Below are 23,912 nucleotides of genomic sequence, written 5' to 3'. Positions count from 1 at the left end.
TGAAATCTTTACAATCGTCCTCGATTGCACCGCCATATGCATCAAAAGCAAAGTACTACACTGGAATTTTCATAGGGCATCATAGTCAACACAACATTGCACACTGTTGTTCAACCATTCTTATGCCCAACATATGCTGATAATTACCAACCAACATAACATAGCATAAGACTACAAAGAACCTTAAAAACATTGCCACATTATCATGTGACATGTCCATTTCTCATGAGCTCAACTCATTTGGCAAAACCAAGCCACAGTATAGAGAAAACCAAGCATAAACCATGGCTAAAACATCAATGGCATCATAACATAAGTTATTGTCTATGGAACTAGATGTAAACCATTGAAAACTGAGCATAAATTGATCACCTGCTGATCTGAGAACTGATCACAAACTGCTACAAATGTAACCCCAACCGATCACAAACTCATTGCAAAAGCTGACCAGAAAATCAGTGCAAAAATTGATATACAACTTATCCAAAAAGTGACCATAAGCGGTTCCCAAGCTGATCAAAAACTGAGCTGAAACTTATCAGAATTTTTGTCTCAAAATTGAGGCGAAATTCATGCTAAATTGATCATAAGCTAATGCAAAAGTATAGTTCCAGTGCTCGGGTGAAACTCATACTCATTTGCATACATCTCACAACGACTAGTACACTAAGTAGTGATCTCATGGCAAACATACTGTCAGCGCAGTACCTTGGATGCATGCTGAATACATCCGAGATCCACTACGTCTATAACTGGAGAAGGGGAAGTGCTACCTCCCCCTTGAGCATCAGGCAATACTCTGGACCCTTGCTCTGCTGAACCTGACAGAGCCCGCACTAAAGTCAGCTCTAACTAAAAGGTATCTAGGTAAAGCTCCAACAACTGAGGATGGTCTACCAAGTCATCTCTTCCATCCGTTTGGCATCCATTTGTGAACAATTCTGAAATTTCACCATGCATCTCCTGGAAACTTTACCTTTGACATTTCTTTCCTTATATGCCAAAATCTGCTCAGGTACCAAAATCTCATCTAGCTCCTCAACCTCAGGTTGAATTTCAGCAGACATATCCTCTGGCACATCACCATGAAAAGGCCTCAACAAACTGACATTAAAGGCATTGTGTATCCGCTAATGTGGAGATAATTTCAGTCGATATGTCACATCGCTGATCTTCTCCAACACCTCGAAGGGCCCATAGTATCTTATACTCAACTTCGGATACAATCTTTCTCTTTCTTTCGTCTTTTTCAACCTTGCCTTTTCAAAACGCACCAATACATAATCACCCTCTGCAAACTGCAAAGCACATATGTGGCAATCATCTGTCCTCTCTTGCTTTTCTTGCGATCTCTGAAGTGCATATTTTATCTTTGCATAGACTACATCCAAGTTTTCCACATAATGATCAACCTCAAACATCTTATCCTTTGTTTACAAAATAGGTGCTACCTTTTTGCCACCCTCAACTACCTCAAATGGAGCTTTGCCCGTAGAACTATGCATTGTGTTGTTATAAGCAAACTCAACCAAGGGCAGATACTGCTCCCACTGTGTCTTGTGGTCTGAAACATAGCACCTCAAAAAATCTAACACTGTAAAATTTGCTTCCTCAAACTGACCATCTGTCTCCGGATGGAAGGATGATGAGAATTTCACCGTGGTATCTATATTCTCAAACAAGCCCTTCCAAAATAAACTAGTCATCTAGGGGGTCTCAATCACTAATGATCAACTCTGGCATACTAAGATACTTAAATATGTGATGTAAAAACAATCGTGTCATATGATCAGCCTTTATTTTCTTCCTCGCCGGAACAAAATGGGCTTGTTTGCTAAACCTGCAAATGATAGTCCATATCCCATCATTCCCTCTAGGTATCTTAGGAAGCTCAAAAATAAAGTCCATTGCAATGCTCTGCCAAGGCCTATTTGGAATAGGCAAGGGCTGCAATAAACCCAACATCTTTTGCCTATCATGCTTTACCTTCTGACATACATGTATGTCTTAACAAACTGTTCTACATCATGCCTCAAAGCTAGCCAATAAAAGAAATGCTCCACTGCCTTGACAATGGCATCAATACCTTTGCGTCCAGCATACGGAGGAACGTGACTTTCAGTGATAACTCTAGGCCTTAACTGCTTTGTGACACATAGTCATCCATGCATCATTAGAAATCCATCTCTTAGCACAAAGTATTCATACCTTTGGTCATAGCAAAGCTGATCATAAACATTAGGAAAGTCCAAATCAGCAACATATTGCTCTTTCATGGCATCCAACTTAGTGTGATAAATCATGCTGACAGCTGAAATTTATGGCTTACGTGACAGTGCATCACCCACAACATTCTTTTTACCATCAATATGTACAATCTCAAAATGAAACATAGAGAAAAACTTTACCCATCTCATCTTCCACACCTCTCACATTGTGTCTTGGGCTACATACATACTCTCTCCACCGTATCTCATCATCCATCACTTGGCAAATGGCTTTCTTGTCCTGGCGTCAATTTTCACATGCTTCAAACATCGTTGTTTGCCAATTTGTGGCCTCTGCAAGCTGTGTTTATCTGTTTGGTGACTGCTCTATCAACAAAAGACCTTCCTCATCACCAAGCGTCATCATCCCAATATATGTTTTGCAATCTAGGCATTCCCTGACATCAGCACCACCTCGACAAGCACCTGATATTCCATCCAAGCTTTCTTAGGGTCAAATTCCTTCATCTAGCAAGCCATCCTATGATTCCTCATCCTCGAGAGCTCTTATCCATAGCTAATGATCTTCTTCCTTGACTCCAATGGCACCCCTAAGGTCCGTGTTTCGCTCCCTCTATAGTTGGTTGTCCTTTCCTACACCATTCAGTATTACCTTCGATATCCTATTGCCGAAGGACTGTGTTTGATTCCCTTCGAGTGCTACTGTCTAATCAAGAAAGATGGTGCAATCATCTTCAAAGCTTCAATTCCACTGTATCAACTTGATTCACATAGCATGATTAAGTGATTCATCATTCATCTTCTTCGTATGTGTTTCTTCTTCTCTCAATGTTCACCATATACATTGTATTTCTCCCCGCAAAACCACTCTCTCTCTCATATGATATGAGTGCATTCTATTTCGTCACACTATTTTGACATGGCCAACTAAAAATTGATGCCAAAATCAAGCTAAACCAACCATGTCTAGCTTGGTGCCTATGTATATGACTACCCAATTGCAAAATTGTCTACCCCAAGTGCCACAATGGCTACCCAGCAAATGCATTCAAATTAGGCAAAAGAACCAATGTGAAATAGGCCCAAAAAGACTAAAATGTGCACTATGCATACACATGCATAGAGCATGCAAAAACTCCCATGTCTCTATTAGATTGTGATGGAGCTCACAACCAAGAGATGACAATGGGACAAACTAAATGTTATCATGCACCACATACATTGTATACTTGTAATGAGGATGCTAGGAATGAATAAGACTAGAAGGATAGGAGAAAGAATTATCAACAGTCATCCAATTAAAAGCAATCCTAAAATGGATACATGACTTAATAACATCAACTAGTGTGCAAGTTTCAAAGGGCCCAAAAATAAAGTCAACATGCCAAAAGATAGGATACTAACAAAACTAGAAAAATGTGAACACAACTACACAAAGCTTGTAATGTCCCTCAAGCAATAAATGTAGGGTTCAAAAACAAGAGATCACCATGACCACTAGCACCCCTTTCAAACCTTGGATGTCCTTAAACTCCCAAGAGCACAAATGAGGAAGAAGCAAAGGCAATGGAAGAGCCTTCGTAAAGATCTCTACTGAATTGCCAATAGTAGACCAATACAAAAGCTTCATGTACCAATCCAAGGTACTCTTATACATAATAGCACTCAACTAAGAATCTCATACATAACAATATTGGAATCCAATGTCCATCATGCAACACCAAAACACAAGCTTCCTAGCTATAGCCACACACCTTTGGTATCATGCCAAAGAACTGTTGATGTTTCGATGAATCACCAATATTGAGTTGCATCCCCATTTTGTTAGAAGCTTTTGGTAGACGTTCAACACCCCATGTGTCATTTTTGGCTAACCTTTGACCTTACCTATTCCTTCTACTGTGTGTCATTTTATATTACGAAGGAATTGCTTTTGGAATTAGAGGCTTTGAGTAGCATTGTAAGGTAGGATAAAGGAACCAATAGAGTGTCATCAAATGGTCCCAAATTAAATCTTTCTCTTTCCAAGTGGGTTGCATAATTTTTTTTAAATACTTAAACCATGTATATAATATGGCACTCGAGTAAAAAGATTTGGGGTATCTTGATAAGTAGCTCGAATTGTAAATGAAGGGTTTTTGCTTAAAGATGTGACAATAAGGGGTTGATTGAGTGTCACGGATTGCAAAAGAGTGAGAATGAGGAACCAATAGAGGGACACTCAAAGATGCAATGTTTTAAGGTTCTACAAAATCCAAAATATAAAACGATTTGAAGTAACACAACTATTTGATTCACATCAATCTTATATGTAATACATAAGAACTGATATCATAGCTATAATTGGCTAGAAAAGAAAAGATAGATCTTTTCAACAAAACTATGACTAAATTAGGGTGGGGTGTGTTTTACTTTTTAGGGGCGTCACCTTATTGGCTCCTTTGCCTACTTGAGCAATGTGGGTTACAATGTGGGTTTGTACTAAAGCTGAAATGTAAGTGGTATTTAATAATGGTGATGTTCCCTTGTCACATGTTTGAAATTTTTAACATGGGTGTCTCGAAAAGCGCTTAAGCATTTGCCCAAAGGAATGTGAGAGAGAGAGAGTGTGTGTGTGAGGGGGAATCTCCCACCTCGACAATTACAATAGCATGTCCTTACTATATAGTGTCTTAACGAGGTATGACCTCCAAGCAATGCTAATGAAAGGCGGAATTGACAGTAAAGAGAAGTTATTTCCAAGTTCTCGTATAAGCGTGCCACAGGAAAAGAAGCAAGCATGCTAGGGAAATAAGAAGAACTGCAGGATAAACAGAGATGGAGGGGCGTGTAGAAAGAAGAACCTGGCCCTGGACTTGTTGAGGTGTTGCAAATGTTGGTACTCGCTACTGGAATCGGGAGCAGAAGGAAATCTTTCCAGCGCCTGCTGGTAGATACGCGCTGCTCCTGCAGAACAGGAAGGAAGCCATGGCCGTAGCCAGCCATTGCACACGGCGACAGCAACGCTGTAGACATGGCTGGCGCCTTACCATACAAAATGCTCTCCCTCCCCCTCTCGTATATCTGGAACGGAGGCAGAATGGTTTTCAAAAGAAAGAGGCAAACTTTATTAATTAAGTAAAAGTATAAAGACCGATCTCATCTATATTTATACTACTTTATTATTTTATTTTATTTTATTTTATTTTTGAGGTTCGAGATGCACCAAAGTGTGTGTGTGAGTGTGTGTCGAGTTTTGTTGTATTTGTTTTGTTAGAGAGAGAGAGAGAGAGAGAGAGAGAGAGAGAGAATGTATATTATGTAATTTGGATTAGTTTCGTTAGTGTTATTAGTTAGAGAGAAAGAGAGAGAGGGGGGGAGAGGTAGGTTGGTTAGTTTGTTAGTTGGATAGGTTAGACTTAGAGAGAGAGAGAGAGAGAGAGAGAATATATTCGTTTAGATTAGTTTTGTTAGTGTTATTAGTTAGAGAGAAAGTGAGTGAGATTTGTTTATTTAGTTTATTATTAATCTATGCTATTATTAACATTAGTGCAAGTTATTAATGCTATTAATGAATTTCTCCCTCTCTCTCTCTCTCTCCTTTCTTCTTCTCTCTTCTCACCTCTCTCTTGCTCTCTCTCTTTCTACTTATTCTCATTGTCTCTCTCTCCCTCTTTCTCTCTCTTCTCACCTCTCTCTCACTCTCTCTTTCTTTTTCTCTTCTCTCTCTCTCTCTCTCTCTCCCCTTGCTTTTCTCTCCTCTCTCACTCTCTCTTCTCACCTCACTTTTCTCTCCTTCCTTCTCTCTCACTCACTCTCTTTTGCAATGTCTTCTAACCTCTCCTCTCTCTCTTCTCACCTCTCTCTCACTCTCTCTTTCTTCTTCTTCTTCTCTCTCCCAGAGAATTGTGTGTGTGTGTGTGTGTGTTAATTGTAGAGAGAAAGTTAGGTATGCTAGTTAGTTAGCTGGGTTGGTTAGTTTATTGGTTTAGGTTAGATTGTTAGTTTTACTTACTAGTTTATATATAAACAATCGGGAATATCTATATTCTAACAAGGACACCTAGTTTAATAAATTTAGCCTACTATTTATATAGAGTGTTAGAATATAAATAATCAAGAGCATCTATATTTAAGAAAAGGCGAACCGCTATGATTAGAATATAGAGTATCAAGAGTATCTCATTTCAAGTAATATTAAGCTTTAGGGAAGTTTTGTGCTTATATGGTGAGATCTTTTGGATATTAAGCTTCATTTAGTTCCTTTTTAATGTGTCTCCACCATTACAACATAATGTTGATTTTTTTAGAACTCTCAAATCAAACACACATATTTCTAACTAAACTCTATTTCCCTTAATTAATAGTCATGCCTCTCTCAACATATAATGTTCATCAGGTTACACGTACACATAAAAGTTATCCTTAATAAACTATAAAGAGAGCAACGACGAGAGAGAGAGAGAGAAAGAGAGGGAGAGAGAGAGAGAGAATTGATATGTGGGAAATTTTTGAAGTAAAAACCAAATAAATTTAAAATATGAGAGAGTAAGCAAGAGAACATATTAATAAATAAAATCAATAATTAATAATAAAAATTGTATCTTTTATTACATAAAAATTAAATAGATAAAATGGATGAGAGAGAGAGAGAATAATAAAGAGAGAACTAATATGACAAAAAGTAGAAGATAAAAGACCAAAACACATGAGAGAGAGAGAGAGAGAGTCAATATGATATAAAAAATAGAAGACAAAAAATCAAAACAAATGAGAGAGAGAGAGAGAGAGAGAGAGAGAGAGAGAGAGAATATGACAAAACAAATTGAAGTACTAAAAACTACATTATTTCAAAAGCTAAAAACACGAGAGAGAGAGAGAGAGAGAGAGAGAGAAATAGAGTATACAATAAACTATACAATTAATATTTAATAAGCTAAATTTATAAGAAGATGAAAGCATTCAAAAATATGAAAATTAAAAAACTAACTTTAAAGAGGGTAGCGAAGATAGAGAGCAAATAAGAGAAAATCACACACACACATAAAGCTATGAAGCAAACTATTCCTATGCATGCTTATCAAAACTAAGAACTATTATAATAGCTATGCACTAAAATTAGTACAAACTAGAGTAATAAAAACTATTTATTCAATTTAACAATAACATTAAAGAGGGATGAAAATTTTATAAACTATCAATAAATAACTTTAAGAATCACTTTCAATTCAATATTGAAATAGAGATGGAAAAGCATATACCTAGAAGTCCATGATAGGATGCAAAGGCAAAAGTGTGATATAATTGTACAACAAAAACCACCACCAATGTAATGCTAGATAGAGTATTAAAATGTAAACACATATTATTTTAAATATTTTTAAATTGATTATTTTAATAAGAGAAAGAGATACCTAAAAAAAATATATATATATATATAATATGAGATAATATAAATCATTATATAACTTAGACATCAAACATGATTAAGTATTATGATTAGAATGGAGAGAGAGAGAGAGAGAGAGAGAGAGAGAGAGAGAGAGAGAGAGAGAGAGAGAGAGAGATCACATGTTTTAAATGTGACCATACGCCTATGTTCATCTACATATTTTTTATAATGGTCTTGAGCTTGCTTAGCATTCAAGCATGTTGCTTTTAGCATATCATAATGATCTTGAGGAAAGTGCTTGACACGTTGGATTTTCACATTGGCTAATCCCACTGAAAGAAGTGATCGAGGTTAAAATCCATACATAAGCATGAATGGACTAAACCTTATAATCACATGGTTAGCACTATAGTAAGGAAAATCTAATATGGGTAAATAATCTTTCCAATTAGATTGTTTTTTGTTTAAATATGCTTGTAGCATATCTTCTAGAACTTGCTTCACTCACTTGGTTTGCCATCCATTCCGCAGTACCTAGATTAAGCATTGTATCTAACCTTTTGAATACAACTCTCCAAAAATGGCTATTAAAATTCTGGTATTGATTACTTATGATATTGGTTGGCAATCTATAGAGTTGATAAACATTCTCCACAAATAACTAGGCCAATTCAGAAGTCTTAATATTTGTCCTTGTTAGAATAATCTAAACATTTTAATGAGTTTATCTACTACTACCCAAATGGCATCAAGACCATGATTACTAGTAGGAAGTCCACCAATAAAATTCATAGAGAGACTTTCCCACTTGCCATTAGGAATCTTTATAGGATGTAAAAGTGTACCTACCTTCAGGTGCTTGGCTTTGTTCACTCACATTTTTGGCATTGAATAACATATTTCTCTATATCCTTATCCATTCCAGACTAATAAAAGTGTCTATATACATGGGCATAAGTCTTTCTTATCCCTAGATGATTTGTGCTAGGACTATCATGACACTCATAAAGAATTTTGTGCTGCATGTCTAATTTTGAGGGTATACATATTCAACCTTTGTGAAGCAAGTATCCATCATCAATGATAAAGTTCTTCCATCAATTAAGCTCATCATTTATAAGAGAGGAGCCCTGTGTGGAATTCACATCTTATGTGTGAGTTGGTGAGGGATCCTTTCTTTTACTGTATTCCATACCTTTTCACAAGACTCATCATGTTCGCATTTGCCTCGTAGAGATTCTAATACATCACTCTTCAATATCATAAATAAGAGAGTATCAATCTCAAGCATTCCACTTAGAGCATCGACTACAACAATATATCAACCCTTATGATATTGTAGCTTGCAGTTTGACTCTTGAAAACATTTAGTCCATCGAGCCTTTCTTCCCTTCAAATCCTTTTGGTCAGTAAACCATTTCATACTCTCTTGATTAAATACTACCTCACATGGAGCACCATACAGATAATGGTGCCATTTTTTCAAAGCATAGACAATTGCATAGAGCTCATGTTCATAAGCAAAACAATTCTATTGAGTTTTATTTACCTATTTACTTTCAAAAGCCACAAGTCGACCCTTTGGAGGAGTATGGCCCCAATGTTTGTGGCATTAGCATTAGTTTCACCAAAACAGTTTGTGTGGATCCACTATAGCTAGGATCGAAGTACTAGCAATAACTACTTTAAGTTTATCAAAACTTTGTTGTTGGTTCTCACCCTTAGAGAGAGTCTGACCTTGATCTTTTGATTGATTTGTCATAGGAACAATTATCTTAGCCTAATCTTTGATAAACTTGTGATAAGATCTTGCCAAACCAATGAATATTTGTTAACTCCTCTAAATTCGTAGGATGAGGCCATTGTAAGATACTTTGGACCTTTTCTGGATCCCATTCTAATACCTTCTTTATATATGATATGGCCAAGGTAGTGAACTTCTATCTTAAAAAATTCACATTTAGTTTCCTTAGCATAAAGTTTGTGCTATCTAAGCAAATCAAAGACTAAGCAAAGATGTTTCCAATGTTCCTCTTCAAAACGATTTTAAGAATATCATCAAGGAAAAAAATAACAAATTTTCTAAGATACGGATGTAAGACACTATCCATAAGTGTTGTGAATGTGGCAAGAGCATTAGTTAGGCCAAAGGGCATTATAAAAACCTCATAATGGCCAAAATGTATTCAAGATGAAGTTTTAAATACATCCTCCATGCATATTCACACTTGATGGTACTCGGAACTTGAGTCAATCTTTGTGAAGTATTATGCTCCTTTAAGCCATGGTAATTTGTGTATATATAGATAGATCCATCCTTTTTCTTCACCAACAACATTATCAAAGCCCATGGAGAAGAACTAGGTTGAATCAATTCTCGTTAGAGATAATCAATCTGTTGCTTCTCCATTTCGCTAGCTTCACCAGCGCTAAGTCGATAAGGTGGTCAACTAATGGGTTTTCTTCCCAGTAAAACATCAATAGTATGCATTACATTACCTTTAGGGAGTAAACTTGGAGGCAAATAAGGAGGAAATACGTTGTTGTACTTATTAAGTAGTTGGCACATCTTATTATGTATATATAGTTGAGAACGAGAAGAAGAGTTTGTAAGATAATTCTACAGTGAGGAATTTTCAGAGAGAGAGAGAGAGAGAGAGAGAGAGAGAGAGAGAGAGCATGTGCTTAATTTATCATTGGATTCTAGTAAAGAAATATCCACGACATCATTAATAGAAGACAAACAACACTAAATATCCACGACATCATTAATAGAAGACAAATACTTGTGCGAAGAAGCAAAGGAAAATAATACATAACAAAAACAGACATATTTTATTTCATTATATTTGGCCAAATAATGAAGTTCAACTATACATATAAGAGGAGATGGCAAAACATTCTCCTCATACTATAATACAGGTCTTGAAATGCAATAGTGTTATATTCATAACTACGTTTTAATGAGTCACCCAAACTATAAAACCATTCTCAAATAAACAACACATTTGCCCTAGTCATTTACATAACTTAAAATTTTATTTTCATAGTGTCCTTACATTTCTAATGCAACATCACGAACTTTTGTATCCCACGCATCCTTGACATCCCCATTCATGAGACAGATGACATAAGTATGAGTACTACGTACTTGGGGCAAACATAGCTTATTGGTTAATCTATGGTTAATGAAGTTGTGAGTCAACCCATCATCCATGAGAATATGGATTTGTTGTCCATTGATCATGCCATGCATTCAAACACCAAGTCATGGGGGCCAAATGTGGGCTGCCATGGTGCAACAGTCTAGCAACACTCATGCCCATTAGTTTAATGGCTAACTTGTACAACTGAATATTCAGTACAAGCTTCCAAAGGAAGGATCTACACCATGTGTATTGCTTTTTCTTTGTTCTTATTCTTATTAGGCTAATTGCCTTTGAGTTTGGGATAATCCTCTTTTTCATCAGGCCCTAATCTATTGAAGTTTAACTTCTCCTTATATGCTCTCGCAAGCTCTTTGCTTGAGAGTGGCCCTCCATGCCCCTTTGGGCTTCGTAGCATTTTTCTCTTTAGATGTAGAATTGAATGTTCCCCATATTAATACTAGTGCAATTTTTGAATGTGTAGATGCATATGTAGATGTTTTCCAATCTAACATATCATAAAAAATCAGTGCACTCTTGATAGCTTCTTCTAGTGTTTTAGGATATTGAGTTTTCACCTTGACCTTGTACTCATTGTCCAAGCCTCAAATGAATCCTCTAACCTTTTGAAAATAACCTAAGCCATGAAGTTTAAGAATGATTTCTCTATATTTGGAGATGTACTATGTTAGTTTCAGACCCTTCATTTGATAGTTATCCCAAGAAGTCTAATTTTAATCCTTTTCATTCTTAGGAAGAAATACGTTTCGGAACTTTTCCTCAAACTTGGCCCATGTTGTAGGACGAGTAGTGGCATCAAGACTTATCCACCACTTGTAGGCCTTGCCCTCAAGTGTGGGGCTTGCCTCCATGGCTCTAATGAAATTCAGTGTATGATGTAATTGATGCAAGTCACTCCACTTTTGCGAAAAAGTGTTGACTACATCCTTGTTACAATCTCGTTCTTCTCCTCGACAATGACTTCATGTTCTTAAACATATTATTAACCTAAGTTTACCGAGAGAGCCAAAGGTCTTAGTACCTCGAGGTAGCCCTATCAAATGGAGTAGCACTAGGAGCAACTCTATCTTTCAGAGGCATACCTGGAATGATTGAAGATTGTTGTTGTACTGATTGCTTTAAAAGCTCTGCAAAATATGTAATATTTTTATTGAAAGCAACAAAAGATTCAAACATTGAAGAGTTGCTCACAATAAGCATGCTAAAGAGCAATTCTACTACAATGTGATCATCACATTGTATAAGCGTATTGAAGGGTCAAGGACTAGAACTTGAAAAGAAACCCCCTCCGCACCCCTAAAAACAAAAAAAGCCTACAAAGACAAAACCAAGAGGCACAAAGGGAAATGGTAAGGTAGGCCATCTAGAATATGCTCAAGTCACCAGGTCTCAAGTCCTTCATTGCCTTAGATGCCATCTAACAAACTCAATAGCCACCTTTGAAGAAGAAAATGGAGTGGTGTATTCAGACACAGTTAATAGATCCTATTTTTTTCCAATAATACATCATTTTTCAAATACAATAGTTTTAAGGAAAGTGCTAGTCTAGTAGCCTATATCAAAAAGTGTTTCTATGAGTGCCTTTGGTGGTTAGCTTTGATGGAACTTGGCACCAAATTAGTGTTACAACTTAGAAGTTTCTCCTTGTGTTGTATTGACAACAAAATTGGCACATAGTTTTAGCTTCGTGTAAAGATTTTGTGGAAGCATGCAACTCATAATGAAGCTCCACAATAGCCACATTAGAGGGGAGCCTCATGAGAGCCCATATGTCATTATGTTGGGAGAAAGAGGGAGCAGTGGAAGTAGCATGGGGTTCGCATGTATTGTGAAGCAAGTGTAAGAAGTAATTGGAGGAGTATATTACCAACACCATGCAAAGCCATTAAGCAAGTTAGGGGCACATCTCTTGTGCCAATCAAGCCAAAAATTTGAGCAAGGGTTGGGAGGTGGCACTTATGCGGTAGGAACTAAGCAAGGGTGGTTCAAAATATGGGAATAGGATCCATGAGCTAGGTGGAGAGCTATTTGAAAATGATATAGGGTGATACATGAAGGGGATGTTGGAATGGTTGCAAGAAAATGCAAATAATGTAGGTGTTGAGGTGCATTTGACATAGGAGAGTGATATTAGCACCTCTAGCAATATCCAAGGGGTGGGGTGAGGTGACACTTGGAGGTTACAAGTGGCAAAGGAAAAGACATGGGCTATAATGTAGGGGGATTGGTTGGTTTGATGAGGTGGATGTAGGTAAGGTTAGAGGGTACTTCTTTGGTGGCAAGGATGGCAACAAGATGTGGGAAGTAAGAGGAGAAATTGACCACTTTTATGGACTAGCAAGCATAGGCAAAGGCAATGTAAAAGGTGGTGTCGGAAACATGGGAGATGATGTCATGGTAGAGCTAATGTAGATTACATGATAGTAGACTAGGAACTAGTGACGTTGTGATGTAGGGGCTAGTGATGGAGATAGCCCAATAAAATTAAGCAAAAAAATGAAAGAGCCCAATTGAGCTCAATATTTGTGTTTAGCATGGTGGGCACCAAGCAAAATTGAACCTCATAGATAGCTAATGGACTTATGCCATGTAGGAGCAATAAAGTGTTGTAAGGACATTGGCATTATCAAGGGCCTAGAGCTCTTTAAAGATTAGCTAGTATTGTGATCTAAGGATCTCGAGTAGCCAACAAACCCTCAAAACACAAATTTTAAGGTCAACTACTTGTTTTTTACAAATTGGATAATCCATAGTTAAATGTTTCTTAGACTTTAAAGCAAGTTGGGGTGTGTCCAAGTATACAAATAGAATCACAATAAGAGATGCTTAGACGCTATTTCTCTATGAAGCTAATGGAGTCAAATTGAAGCACCCCTAATGATGAGTGCTATTGTCAAAGAAAAGAAATAACCATGGTTACCTCTTAAATGAATTCATGGCTATTGTGTGTTGTCCATACTTCTTGAATGCCAAGAAGTACATGAACTAAGGTATTGCTTTAACAAACTTTGTGAAGCATTAAAGCCATTGAGAGACATCTCAAGGCTTCCTCTCATGGTGGAGCCCTAGAGCTCACTCTAGGGAGAGAAGGCTATTCTCCACTCTAAAAATCACAAATACTAGTATAGGATAGGCAAAACAAAGAAGGAAAAGGTAAGTTAAAATAGTGCTCATAGTGGGAGTGGTAACCATCCTAGTAACTAAATAAAACAACAAGATAAGGAAAATTGAAATGATGCAATGAAATTATAATGAATGATAAAAGTGAGATTATAATTCACAAAAATTAATGGATATTATGAAAGAAACTCATAAAGCAAGGTATTGTTTCATCGCTCCAATTCACTTCTAATTTGAGATATACCTTGAACTATAGAAATCTAAAAAGGTATTCTATGGACTTGCAAAGGAGTTATGTGACATACTTTGATGGGCGAATGTATCCAAGGGACCCTCTAAACCAATCAACCATCACTTTAATTCACTTCTAATTTGAGATCTTGAACTTTAGAAATCTAAAAATGTATTCTATGGACTTGTAAAGGAGTTATGTGACATATTTTGGATGGGTGAATGTATCCAAACCACCCTCTAAACCAATCAATCGTGACATTCACAAAAACAAATGTCTTGATCCTATGTGCATAAGAGGTGCAAAATATAGTTTAAGACTATAAAGTACCTAGAAATCTGTGTGTGTGTGTCTGCGCGCACGCGCGTGCCTATTTTTGGAGTCATAGGATTTGCATGGAATTCCTCCCACATTTATTTTTTTGGAGTATACTTAGGGATGATATTTTGTCTTCAAGCATAACAAATAATAAAAGTAATTTGTTATGTGTTACATAGTGTGGTAGCATAGACTACATAGATAACTAAAGGGTACTTGAGTGAACATGCAAAAATTGGGCAAATCCAACCTTGTGTTGTTTGCATGTTATGAATGCATGCATTGGATAAGTCAAGTTTCCTTCTAAGAAGTGAATAGGCCAACCTCTTTGAGAATGGACCATTGTTAGAATACAACCTAGACTACCACTAGTGGACAATGTTCTAGGTACCATGTAAAGCCATATAGAACTAAATCATGAGTCCAATTTAAGAAACTTGGACTATGGTCAAGCTAGTGTGATTAATGTGAGCTCACAAGTGTGATTGAGAGGCAACTAATTGTGGGATGTGAGGTAGAAGCTATGGATCGCAAGAGGGTTGAGAGAGAGAATATAAGAGAGTTATGTGGGTCCATATAAAGAATCAAGAAAATAAGGCTACAATCTCTAGGCTTCATAGTATATAGACAATAATCGGTCTCACTTCTAATGTACCCTTCAGACCACATGGTGGCATTGAACTTATGGTACCATTCCTTGGGAGCCTATTTCAAACCATATAAGCTCTTACATAGCTTACACACCAGCTTTTCTTACCTTCCACAACAAACCTCTCAGGCCTGTACATGAGCAAGTTGTCTAAGCCTTGCATCATGTGGAATAGGTCATATCATTTGCTCATGTGCTAATTGTTCATCTGCCTAAAATACCAATCTACGAATCTTAGTCATTTTGATAGGCTACTTATGCATCTTATCCTCATTAAATATGACATCATGGTTGCATACTACACTTCTAGATTTAGGATCCCATAAGTGATAGCCCATTCACTTGACTCTCCATAGCCAAGAAAGATGCATTTGTTAGACTTAGGATCAAGCTTACTCTGATTGTCCCTAGGTATATACATAAATGCCTCATAGCCAAAAACACATACAAGTGATTATAACTAAGCCCCTCGCCAGACCATAACTCCTCTAGCATCTTGCCATCCAATGTCTTACTAGGAGACTTGTTGATCAAATGCATTGCTGTCTTTATAGGTTCAACTCAAAATCCATTAATGAGACCAGTATTAGAGAGCATCCTATGGACCCTTTCCTCAATGGTTCATAAAGGCACGGAAAGTGTACTCTCCACCACTTAAGATTTTTGATTGATTGATTTTCTACAAATGCCAAAATCACTTATCTTGTGAAGAGGCTAAGCCCAAACCTTCCTTCTGGCATTATATATAAAAGTGACAATTTATGATGCTTCTCCCAAAGAAGCCATGGGCAATGGCCGACACAAATCACTATGAACCAAATCAAGACATGTTGATATTCTACCCCCACTATCTCTCTTATGCAACATTTTTATTTGCTTTCTAAAGTGATAATGCTCATAAAAACCAAGATTAAAAAAAGTTAGATGAAGAAGATAGTTCAAATGGCACAAAGCTTTCATTCGAGTGATTGTCATATGCCCTAAACAACGATGCCATAAAGAAAACGATGGATGTTTAGTGATGTCTACTACATGATCTTTAACACCAGAAACATGCAAAGGATACAAAATACTAGATTTCATTCCTTTGGCCACAATAAGAGATGCATTGTAAAATTTCCACATATAATCACCAAAGATCACTTTATAACCACGATCATCAAGCTATCTTGTACTAATCAAACTTCTTATCAAGTCTAGAATATGTGGTACACTTTTCAAGACAAAAGAAGAACCATTTGGTAGTGACGAGTGTATATCCCCAATGCCAACAATGTTGCATGCATAGTTGTTTTCAAGAAGGATACATCCTCTTTTTCTAGCATCATAAGTAGAGAACCAATCCCTATGTGGAGTAATATGAAATGATGCTCTAGGAGGTTTTTTATGATAAAAATGATATCTTTGAATACTTTTTGGTGATTCAGACTAGTCACTACAATTGTCCATGTTTTTTAATGTTTTGGAAGCTAGAGGGCATCTATTTTATCATTGAAACCCTTCTATAAGGTTCAAACATTACTAGTAACTCGCACTTGGAGACTCGTTGATTACTATCAACTTCAAATTGCACATATATTTTGATGAATTCTTCACGTTGAGGATATTTCATACTGGTTTATACTCACTATGCAAAGATTTTGTTGATTAAAATTGATTTGTGAGGGTAGCTTGCATATACTTGGTCTTCGGTGGCTATGTTATGCTCAAAAGATAGTCGAAATACTTGGGATGTAGAAAATTCATATACCAGTGAGAGTATTGAATTATCGCTTTGCATGAGTTTTCTTTGATATTTTGATAGCTGTTGCTTGGCTTTGTGGGGCACTCCATTGTAGTCCATTGGCCTATTTTGAGCTTGGAGTTGGGTATACCTTGCTATTTTGGTGTGCAAACATACTTTTGTCATTATAGATTCTTCATCAAGTTTAAAATACATTGTTCAATATTAAAAAGCTTGATGGTATGAAATTTTCATATTGGACATAGCAAATCTACAATGTATTTGTCTAGAAGAAGCACATGAAGCTTATAATATAGTGGGATTAAGCTTCAGGACATGGATGCAAATATATGGGAGGAATTTAAATGAGCTAGCATGCTCCATTATTGTGTTTACACTCTCAATTTTTTTGTATTTTAATGTGAAAGACATGATATGTCGATATGGTCTGTGGAAAACACTTGGTGATTTGTATGAAAAAGAAAGTGTAGCCTCATAGGGGTATTGGGCTAAATAAACTCATTGATGTATACATGGAGGAAGGGGATTCGATATCCAATCACCTCAATGAGTTCAACGCTATTTTCAACCAATTGATATCTTAGAATATTGTCTTTCATGATTTAGCGAAGACCATGTTCTTGTTAGTCACCTTGTCTTAGAGTTGAGATACTTTTAGAAAGCCATTAGTAACTCTACATATGAGTGCTAATGTTGAGAGTAGTTTACTTAGAAAAGAGGTGAACAAAAAGAATAATGCAAGGTCAAATAGCTTCAATACACTTAAGGTGAGAGGAAGGTCAATTGCTAGGGGAAAGTCTCGTGAGAGTAGTGAGCCAAGAAGTAAGTCACGTAGGAAGAAGGATGTGGAATGCTACCTTTGTAACAAGAAGGGACACATAAAAAGGGATTATTTCAAATGGAAGAACAAGCAAAAAGGCAAAAAGGCAAAAAGGCAAAAAGGCAAATGAGGATGATGGCAAAGAGAAAAGAAAGGCAGAGAAAATTGATCATAAAATTACACAAATCCCCAGAATGTCACCCCAAATTTCAATACTATGGAAGCTCAAGAGAAGAAATTTCTTCTCAAGTAGTACAAGCCACCAGAGTTTAATGGTAAAGGGAGGGACATTCCAACTGAAGTTGAAACATGGATAGAATCTATGGAATACTATTTCACTACTACAAGCATTGCATCGTCAAATCAAGCCATGATCTCCAAACTAGAACTTACAAGAGATGCCCGTCTTTGGTGGAAACAATGGTGCACGGACCAAAAAACGTCAGAAAGTGCTATCACTTGGGACAAGATTAAGGACTATGTACATGGGAGATATCTTCCACCCACATATCAAGCCCAAAATATGAAGGAGCTCTTCAATCTAAAGCAATTAAGCCTAAGCCTAGAAGCCTACTACTCCAAATTCATAACACTTCTAAAATATGCACCTACAATGGACATTTCACAACAAGTATCCAAATTTTGCAATGGTCTAAATCTACCCCTGAATACAAGTCTTGAATCAATGAGACCATCGGATTTATAGGATGCATTGATTTGAGTAGCTCCAATAGTTTAGGAGATCGAACAAAGGCCAAGAAATGCCAACCAAACAAGACGAAGAAAGCCAAATCAAGTGCAATGGGAAGCTTTATACCCACAAGAATGAGTAATGAGACTCCAAGGTGCTTCTATTGCAAGGAACCAGGACATTTCAAGAGGCAGTGCCCAAATCTTGGTCAAGGTCAGTATCGTGGGCAAAGCCAAGATGCCATGGGAAAGGTTGTTGGAATAAATCTAAAGGAGGTCAATAATGATAAAGATCCTACAATGGAATCCAATATGGACAGAGCTAGAGTACACGCCACTCTCAATAAGAAGGGTCCAAATCGCCAATTCTTAGTAATTCAAACACAAGCAAATTATCAAGGTAAACCCTTTCAAATTTTAATTTACTTTGGAAGTACCCACTCTTTCATATCACCAAAATATGCGAAAAGGCTAGGCATAAACAGTACTCTTGCACCTAGATTGCTTGTGGGGTTAGCAAATGGCAAAGAAGTCCTATCAACACAACAAACTAGCAAGGTCAAATTTAGGTTGGGTGGCAATTCTTCCAAAATGAACTTTCAAATTATGAACCACAAGGCTTATGAATGTCTGCTAGTAATGCCTTGGTTAATTCCAAATAATGCCCATATCCATTGTGGAAAGGGCCAAATCACATTGAAAAACTCAAAGGAAGAGCAAGTAACCACTCAAGGAGAAGTAGGGAACCCTAAGGTTCAGCTGGCTAAAGCTTCCCGAATAATAAAAAGGCTAAAGAAAGGATTACCTATCTATCTAAAAACTCAACAAGGCCAAGCAGGATAGTGAAGCCAAGGATCAACCATCTTAGCTAAAAGAATATACAGATGTTTTTCCATAAGACCTTACAAAGCTCCCACCAACAAGGGAAGTAGATCACGAAATTCAACTCATTCCAGGCACTGCCCCCATCACTAAATGGCCCTATTGAATGTCAAATCCTGAATAAAAGAACAACTCAAGCAGCTATTAGACCAGGGATACATCTGCCAGGGATACATCCAACCAAGTAATTCACTATGGGGAGCCCTACCTTTAAAAAAAAAAAAAGACGGAACGCTCCGTCTTTATATCAATTACCGTGGATTAAACTAGGTGACAGTGAAAAACAAATATTCAATTCCCAGGATAGATGAGTTGCTTGGCCAACTCTAGGGAGCAAAGGTATTTTCAAAGATCGATCTTAGATCAGGATATTATCAAATAACAATTAGGGAGGAAGATATCCCTAAAACTTCTTTTAACACAAGATACAGTCATTATGAGTTTATTGTGATGTCATTTGGATTAACAAACGCTCCTGCCACTTTCAACAAGCTGATGTAAGACATTTTTTTACCCTACCTTGACAATTTCGTCCTTGTCTTCTTTGATGATATCTTAACATATTCCAAGAATGAAGAAGACCATGGGCCACAACGATGAATAGTCCTTGAAACAATGAGGGCCCACAACTTGTATGCTAAAAAGAAGAAATGTGTCTCCTTCAAGAAGCAAATTGAATATCTAGGATTCATAATATTGGTAAATGGCATTTCAGTGGATCCTGCCAAGGTCCAAGATGTACAAGATTGGCCACCCTTGACAACGGTCAAGGAAGTGCGAAGCTTTCTAGAACTCATGGGTTGATATAGAGTCTTCATTAAAGACTATGCCTCAATCGCCGCACCTCTCACCAACCTTCTCAAAAAGCGGGTCTCCATTACATGGACATTTGCTAAACAATCTAGCTTTGAGATTCTTAAGCAGAGTTTGGTAACCACCCCTATCTTATGGCTACCCAACCTAAGTAAAGATTTTGAAGTCATAACTGATGCAAGCTCTCTTCCTTTGGGTTGTGTGCTTATGCAAGAAGGATATCCAATAGCCTATGCTTCTCGAAAATTAAAGATCCACGAAAGAAACTATGCCACGCATGATCTAGAATTACTTGTTGTAATTCATGCCTTTAAATTATGGAAACATGACTTGCTTGGTAATAAGTTTTCTCTAGTCACTAATCATAAAAGCCTAAAGTGGATTTTTACTCAACCAAATCTCAATATGATACAATGCCAATGGATTGAGACCTTGTAGGATTTTGACTTTGAAATCAAGTATAGACCAAGCAAGGAGAATGTGATTGTGCATGCCCTAAGTTGTAAATCATTCCTTAATGCTCTAATCCTAGAAGAACCCTCTCTAGGGTTGGAACTCTTACTACAATGATTTCCATGCCTAGTAACCCTCTCATAGAAATGGCTAAAGAAGAGGCAGTGAAGGATCGAAGATATCAGAGATTGTTAAGAGAAATTTTCGTCAAGGATTCAAATCCAAAACTCAAGACTAAGAATCAAGATTTTTCCATAAACAAGGAGCTTGCCTATTACAGGACAAGACTATGTATTCCTACAAGTTAGGAACTCAAAAGAAAAATACTATGGGAAGCTCATGACTCTCCATTTTCTGGTCATCATGGTTATACTAAGACTCTTAATAATGTCAAATGAAGCTTCTATTGGAAAAGAGTCAAGGGTGACGTACTCAAGTATGTCATCGAATGCCTAAACTGCCAACAAATTAAGGCCAAATGTGTCAAGTTACCAGGAAAGCTCTAGCCACTCAACATCCCTCAAATGAAATGGGAGTATATCAGCATGGCCTTCATAGTTGGATTACCCCTAGTACAAGGAGGATATAACTCCATAATGGTAGTCATTGATATGTTAACAAAAGTTGCACACCTTATTCTTGTAAAAACCAGTTACAAGGCTTTCGATATCGCTAGCCTTTTCATTAAGGAATTATATAGGTTACATGGATTACCCTAAAGAATCATCGGTAGAACCACAATTCTCTTTTCACCTCAAACATTTGGAAGAGTTTGTTTGAAGCTTTCAGAATCTAGCTTTGCTTCAGTACTACTTACCATCCCCAAATTGATGGTCAAACAAAGCGGGTCAACCAAGTTATTGAGGACATATTGAGAGCTTATTGTAATAGGGAACCCAAATGGTGGATCCAATACCTACCCTTAGTTGAATTCGCCTACAATGCATCATACCATCAAAGTATTCAAATGACTCCTTTTCATGCACTATATGGGCAAGATTGTCTTACACCATTAAATTTTTCCGATCCTACCCTACGGGTAGAAGCATCTATGCAAATGCTAGAAGAAATGGACTAGCAAGTGAAAGCTATAAGGCAAGACATTCAAGCCACCAAGGATCGATAGAAGACATATGCTGATCAACGAAGAAAAGAATGCATTTTCAAAGAATGCAACATGGTTTTCCTACAAGTTTGTCCAAAGAAAAGTTCCTTATCTTTGGGGGAATTCAAGAGGCTAAGTCCTAGGTATTATGGGCGATATAAGGTGCTAAAGTGTCTAGGACCAATACCTACAAGCTACAACTCCCTAATAACTTGAAAGTACATAATGTATTTCATGTCAGTCTATTGAAAGCATATGTTCTTATCCCAAACCATGTACTTAACGACCAACAAATTGTAATGCCCAGTCAAGGAGTCCTCAAACTTCAACTATAAAAGATACTTGACATGCGAGAGAAGACTCTAATAAGTAAAACCCTTACAGAGTATCTCGTCCAGTGAAAATACTACCTTGAAGAGGACGCCACTTGGATTGACCAAGAATCACTATGTAATCAATATCCCTATTTTCATTCAAGATGAGGACATCTCGATTCCTCTAAGAGGGAGAGGATGTGATATCCCAACTTTAATTTCAAATCTTCCCGACTTCTCGCAAAATGGACTTGAAGAACTCTAAAATCATTAAATAGAGAAGACCTCAAGCAAAATTGTACGAGGTTCATAACCCAACATTTTTTCAGATTGATAAGGACTGTAGCCATCCATCACGGAAGTTATCGCGTGAACAAGAGTCATGGACCATGAGTTGAATCTGACCAAACCCATTTAAAACTTGCCAAGTAAGATAAATCACAAAGCGTTAGGCTTTAAAAGCTTAAAAGCATATGAAATAAAGAAGAAGGAAAAGAGGACATCATGAACAAGCCGCCATCCCCCCCCCTTTTGTATTGAAAAAAAGTGTCACCATGAACCCCCCAATTCTGGAATTCCTATTCTAGATGAAAAAGCCCAAATTCTCCTTCTATAGTTCAGCAATTAACTCGAGAAATCTCCCCCTCTTCTTAGTTCAATGAGAGTCTTGGATTGAAGCAAGATTATTCGAGATCCAAGCAAATTAGTTATAGCATCTCTGGCAACCTTTCTAGGCCTCAAAGATCAAATCACCAATATTAGATTGTATCTTGAAAGCTTCTAGATTGCTCATTTGCCAATATACCCTCCATAAAGTGCTCTTCTTCTTGGCCACAGTCCTTCTTATTCAATTTAGCTATAAATACGAGGCATGGGGAGCCATTGAGGGCAGTTTGAGTAAGAGAGGAAAAGCCCTTCTCAGTACTATAGAGTGAGAGGAAGTGGGACAAGAGAAACGTAAGGACAGGAACCCTCGTGTCACGAAGACAAGAAGGATATTCCACAAACTCTTGGAATCAAATTCTCCATCCCTTCTATCCTATTTCTCTATGGAATCAGCACTCTTCTCGATTTTTCTTAATTCTTGGTGATCAACTTCCCCCATCAATCAAAATTCAGTCAATCTAATTACCCCCAAGCTCCTTTGTCAAAAATCCCATTTTCAATCTTGCAACTAAAGACCATGGCCCCGAATAAGAAAGTTACGAAGGTCGCAAAGGCAAGAGCTGCCAATAACGCTATAGACATAATTGCTACAAACGGAATGACGAGTACTAGGGCTACAAAGGAAGCTGCAAATACCATCAACCAATTGCCCATCATGGATCCCCATGTACTATATTTTATAATTAAGGCAGTTAATAGGCCATCATCCCATGAATTGGTGACAAAAGCTACATTCGTAAAATAAGATTTTATTCAATTCTTGCTTTTATTTTTTTAAAAAAATTTATTTATCGTAAATTCCAAGGGGTAACTTGGGTCTGTACAAGATGCACCTAAACGAGTACAAGAAAGGTACTGAGTCCCTAAAATATTTAATATTTTTTATTTGTTTTGATCAAACAAAATCTCTAATGGATAATCACGATAGCTAATCCTTGATATATAAGAGACCTTGAGATGAAATTGCCAAAGAATACTGTTCATAATTAAACTAACCAAGATTTTATTTTATTATGGGCAAGGACCCAGGAAACTCCAAAGGGGTTATTTTGAAGAATAAGTTTTTATTTAGATTCAGTCCAACCAGATCCTGAGGAAGGGAAAATCCGGGAAGACTATTGGAAGTATTGCCACTTACGCTACTTTTGCCACTTACACTAATTTTGCATTGATGTTATTACTTATTAAAAGAAAAGATTTGTCTTGGAAATAACTTTGTTAAAAGTAATGCATTCAAAATAAGATGTTTGTGATTGTAAGTTAGGTACTGATATTTCCTAAAATCATCAGGCTAAAAGATGGGTGACTGAGTACAGATCACTGATTGAGGCAGTATTTCG

The 23,912-nt window shown here is 37.0% G+C and overlaps 1 protein-coding gene across 3 annotated transcripts in view; it reads right to left on the bottom strand.

Moving 5' to 3' along the window:
• Nucleotides 1-5,327, bottom strand: part of PTAC14 (plastid transcriptionally active 14) — a 163,738-nt gene extending 158,411 nt beyond the window's left edge. For all 3 annotated transcript variants that reach the window (XM_087700341.1, XM_087700338.1, XM_087700339.1), the window contains exon 1: nucleotides 5,072-5,327. In XM_087700341.1, coding sequence (XP_087556467.1) covers nucleotides 5,072-5,243 — 172 coding nt within the window. In that variant the 5' untranslated portion in view covers nucleotides 5,244-5,327. The remainder of the gene's footprint in view (nucleotides 1-5,071) is intronic.
• Nucleotides 5,328-23,912: the final 18,585 nt, after the last annotated feature.

This window comes from Lygodium microphyllum, chromosome 19 (assembly GCF_053477565.2).
Source record: "Lygodium microphyllum isolate KBCC chromosome 19, Lygodium_microphyllum_v1.1.10, whole genome shotgun sequence".
Lineage (NCBI taxonomy): Eukaryota > Viridiplantae > Streptophyta > Polypodiopsida > Schizaeales > Lygodiaceae > Lygodium > Lygodium microphyllum.
This window is presented reverse-complemented; position numbering and strand designations above follow the sequence as displayed.